We start from the raw sequence: 3,608 nt of genomic DNA on the forward strand, positions 1-3,608 counted from the left end.
TTTTTTTTTTTTTTGAGACAGAGTCTTGCTCTGTCACCAGGCTGGAGTGCAGTGACATGACCTCAGCTCACTGCAACCTCTGCCTCCCAGTTCAAACAATTCTCCTGCCTCCACCTCCCAAGTAGTTGGGACTACAGGTGCACGCCACCACGCCCAGCTAATTTTTGTATTTTTAGTAGAGACAGGGTTTCACCATGTTGGCCTCGAACTCCTAACCTCGTGATCTGCCTGCCTCAGCCTCCCAAAGTGCTGGGATTACAGGCGCAAGCCACCGCACTCGGCCACTGTCCTCTTTTTTAATACACTTTCCAACCAGGAACGTGCATTACTTTATATATATATCATACATATATACACATGATAAAACATGCTATCAGGGCAGGGCACTCCGTGAAAGTCAGGGGAAAGCTATTATAGTCTCACTCTGGTCAACTATTGTGGGTGGCAATCCAAAGATGATTTTTGACAAACAGGCCTCAAACATCCCTCAATACCAAGGGAGAACAGTATGAACAGCTAATTCAGTTTACTGTGCAATGTATTATACAACAAAGTGATTTTCAAAAATCACTTGACAAACTTTTTTTACTGCAGTCCCACTGATGAGCTGCACGAGTTGAAGGACAATAACTAGACTGACACTCTAGTGACTAGAGTAGGCATCAAACACCAAGGACACTTGCCTGCCCTCACTTTCTGAAGCCCTGTCCTGCTGAAATGTAAACAGATGGTAGCACTCAAAGGCTCTTCTAAGGCCTCTGATTTGGTGAAAAGGAATATTCTGTCAGATCAAACCCTTAACAAACAACTGCTAGTAGTATTAAAAGAAGAAGAACTTGGGATGTATGACACAGAGAGTACCAGGTCCTCAACAGATTCTAAGGCATTATTAGTAAGGGTTCCCATACCTGTAATCTCATTTCTTAACAAACTGCTCAAGCCGAGCAAGTTATGGTGCAAAACCAGTAAGAAGAGAGCAACAGCCAGGACCAAGATGATGATGTTTACTGAAATAGATAGGGAAAACCTATGTTATACCTCTTTTATCTTTGACCAGGCATAAAAACTTAACTTGTAGAAAGAGCATACCTCTACGGAATGACATCTTTTTCTTCTGTCGTATAAATATTAGTTATTAACCCTACAAAACAAAAACAAGCCCCCAAAGTCATTAAGTACATGAGAATAGACATCAAAATGCCCTAACACTTTTTTTTTAATTCAGGATCTGAAATTTTTATGGTAGTCATAATAAAAAACTTAAAAATAATTTGGAGAAATACATAACCTTAGCCTTATACATTATACATCACAAAATGAAAAGCAAAAGAAACATTTAAGAATTAAGTTTCTACTTAAAATTCCTAGTTAAATTTGACATGGATTCAGGTTGTCTATGACCAAGTAACCTGAGGTCTTAGCCTCATCAGTAAAAACATCCCTGTTCAGAGTTGTATCCCATTCACCTTTTAACATGAGTGTCCCCAAAGAAAAGATTATCCAAATTCACTTGACAAACCTACAGCACAGAAAAAGCTACAAAAATTCACAAAATCCAATTGCTATCAAAGTTTGGAGTGCATTTTAGGCCACTGTAACTAGCAAAAGAAAAAAAAATTTATTGTGGGGTACAGTGGCTCATGCCTATAATCCCAGCACTTTGGGAGGTGGAGGCAGGTGGATCACCTGAAGTTGGGAGTTCAAGACTAGCCTGACCAACATGAAGAAACCCCATCTGTACTTAAAATACAAAATTAGCAAGGCATGGTGGTGCATGCCTGTAATCCCAGCTACTCAGGAGGCTGAGGCAGGAGAATCACTTGAACCTGGGAGGTGGAGGTTGCAGTGAGCCGAGACCGCGCCATTGCATCCCAACCTGGGCAAGAAGAGCGAAACTCTGTCTCAAAAAAAAAGTTTAATAATTTTACTTTTTGAAATGGAGTCTTATTCTGTCACCCAGGCTGGAGTGCAGTGGTGCGATCTCAGCTCACTGCAACCTCCACCTCCCGGGTTCAAGCAATTCTCCTGCCTCAGCCTCCTGAGTGGCTGGGATTACAGGCATGCACCACCACACCCAGCTAATTTTTGTATTTTTTTTTTTTTTTTTTGAGACGGAGTTTCGCTCTTGTTACCCAGGCTGGAGTGCAATGGCGCGATCTCGGCTCACCGCAACCTCCGCCTCCCGGGTTCAGGCAATTCTCCTGCCCCAGCCTCCTGAGTCGCTGGGATTACAGGCACGCGCCACCATGCCCAGCTAATTTTTTGTATTTTTAGTAGAGACGGGGTTTCACCATGTTGACCAGGATGGTCTCGATCTCTTGACCTCGTGATCCACCCACCTCGGCCTCCCAAAGTGCTGGGATTACAGGCTTGAGCCACCGCGCCCGGCCTAATTTTTGTATTTTTAGTAGAAAGGAGGTTTCGCCATGTTGGCCAGGCTGGTCTCCATCTCCTGACCTCGTGATCTGCCCACCTCAGCCTCCCAAAGTGCTGAGATTACAGGCGTAAGCCACTGCGTTCAGCCAAAAAAAAACATTTAGAGTGCTATTCTCAAAAACCATCTCTGTTACCTAGCTACCCATCTCTTAAGAAAGTGGTATTTAGTTGTCACTCTGTCCTGGTTAGTCCTCAGCTCATCTGACTTTCCACTTTTTCAAAACAAATAATTCAGTGGAAACAAGACAGTAGGTAGAACTAAATTTATTAAACAATTAAATTCTTTCAACACTCTCTGGGTAAAATGTTTCCTTAAAGATATTTTATGCAACCAAGATATTGTGAACCTATGTTTTAACCATTTCTTACTGCATCTTCACCCATAGTAGTACCCAACACTTACATAAGACTATTCATTTTTTAGACAGGGTCTAATTTTTTAGACAGGGTCTCACTATATTGCTTTTTTAGACAGGGTCTCACTATATTGCCCAGGCTAGCCTCTAACTCCTGGGCTCAAGCAAGGCTCCTGCCTCAGCCTCCCAAGTAGCAGGGACGACAGACAAAGTAAGTTTGAATTAACTTCATCCTAGGTAAATTGTGTGCATATCGGGCACTTGATTTCTCAAGGCCTTTGTAAAGAAGGGAAATATATTGAAGAGCTGTTTTAAAAATTGGGGGCTAGGCACTATGGCTCATGCCTGTAATCCCAAAACAAAAACAACAAGGCCAAGTCAGGCAGCAGGAGTTCAAGAACAGCCTGGGCAACATTGTGAAACCCCATATCTACAAAAAATACAAAAATAGTCCCAGGTATTTGGGAGGCTAAGGCAGGAAGATCACCTGAGCCCAGGAGGTCAAGGCTACAGTAAGATATGTTCATGCCACTGCACTCCAGCCTGGGTGACAAAGCAACACCCTGTCTCAAAAAAATAAAAAATAGTAAAAACTGGGGATCAGCCACCTGATGCCTACAAACCCAGCTACTCAGGTGGCTGGGGCAGCAAACTGCCTGAGCCCAGGAGTTGGAGACCAGCCTAGGCAACATAGTGTGACCCCCCCCCGCCCCTCACCCCATCTCTAAAAAAAATTTTTTTAAACTGAGATCACAGGACAGATTACAAATTTGGGGGAAAATACACATCTTTTTTTTTTTTTTTTTTTTTTTTTTT

The 3,608-nt window shown here is 42.7% G+C and overlaps 1 protein-coding gene across 3 annotated transcripts in view; it reads right to left on the minus strand.

Annotated features, from left to right (window-relative positions):
- GLT8D1 (glycosyltransferase 8 domain containing 1) overlaps positions 1-3,608 on the minus strand; it is a 12,542-nt gene that overhangs the window by 5,828 nt on the left and 3,106 nt on the right. For all 3 annotated transcript variants that reach the window (XM_032290151.1, XM_032290152.1, XM_032290154.1), the window contains 2 exons: positions 1,090-1,141; positions 909-1,007 (listed from right to left, as the gene is read on the minus strand). In XM_032290151.1, the coding sequence (XP_032146042.1) occupies positions 909-1,007; positions 1,090-1,105 (115 nt within the window). In that variant the 5' untranslated portion in view covers positions 1,106-1,141. The remainder of the gene's footprint in view (positions 1-908; positions 1,008-1,089; positions 1,142-3,608) is intronic.

The sequence above is a fragment of the Sapajus apella genome, unplaced genomic scaffold, assembly GCF_009761245.1.
Source record: "Sapajus apella isolate SASKATOON/1434 unplaced genomic scaffold, GSC_monkey_1.0 scaffold23, whole genome shotgun sequence".
In the NCBI taxonomy this organism is placed as follows: domain Eukaryota; kingdom Metazoa; phylum Chordata; class Mammalia; order Primates; family Cebidae; genus Sapajus; species Sapajus apella.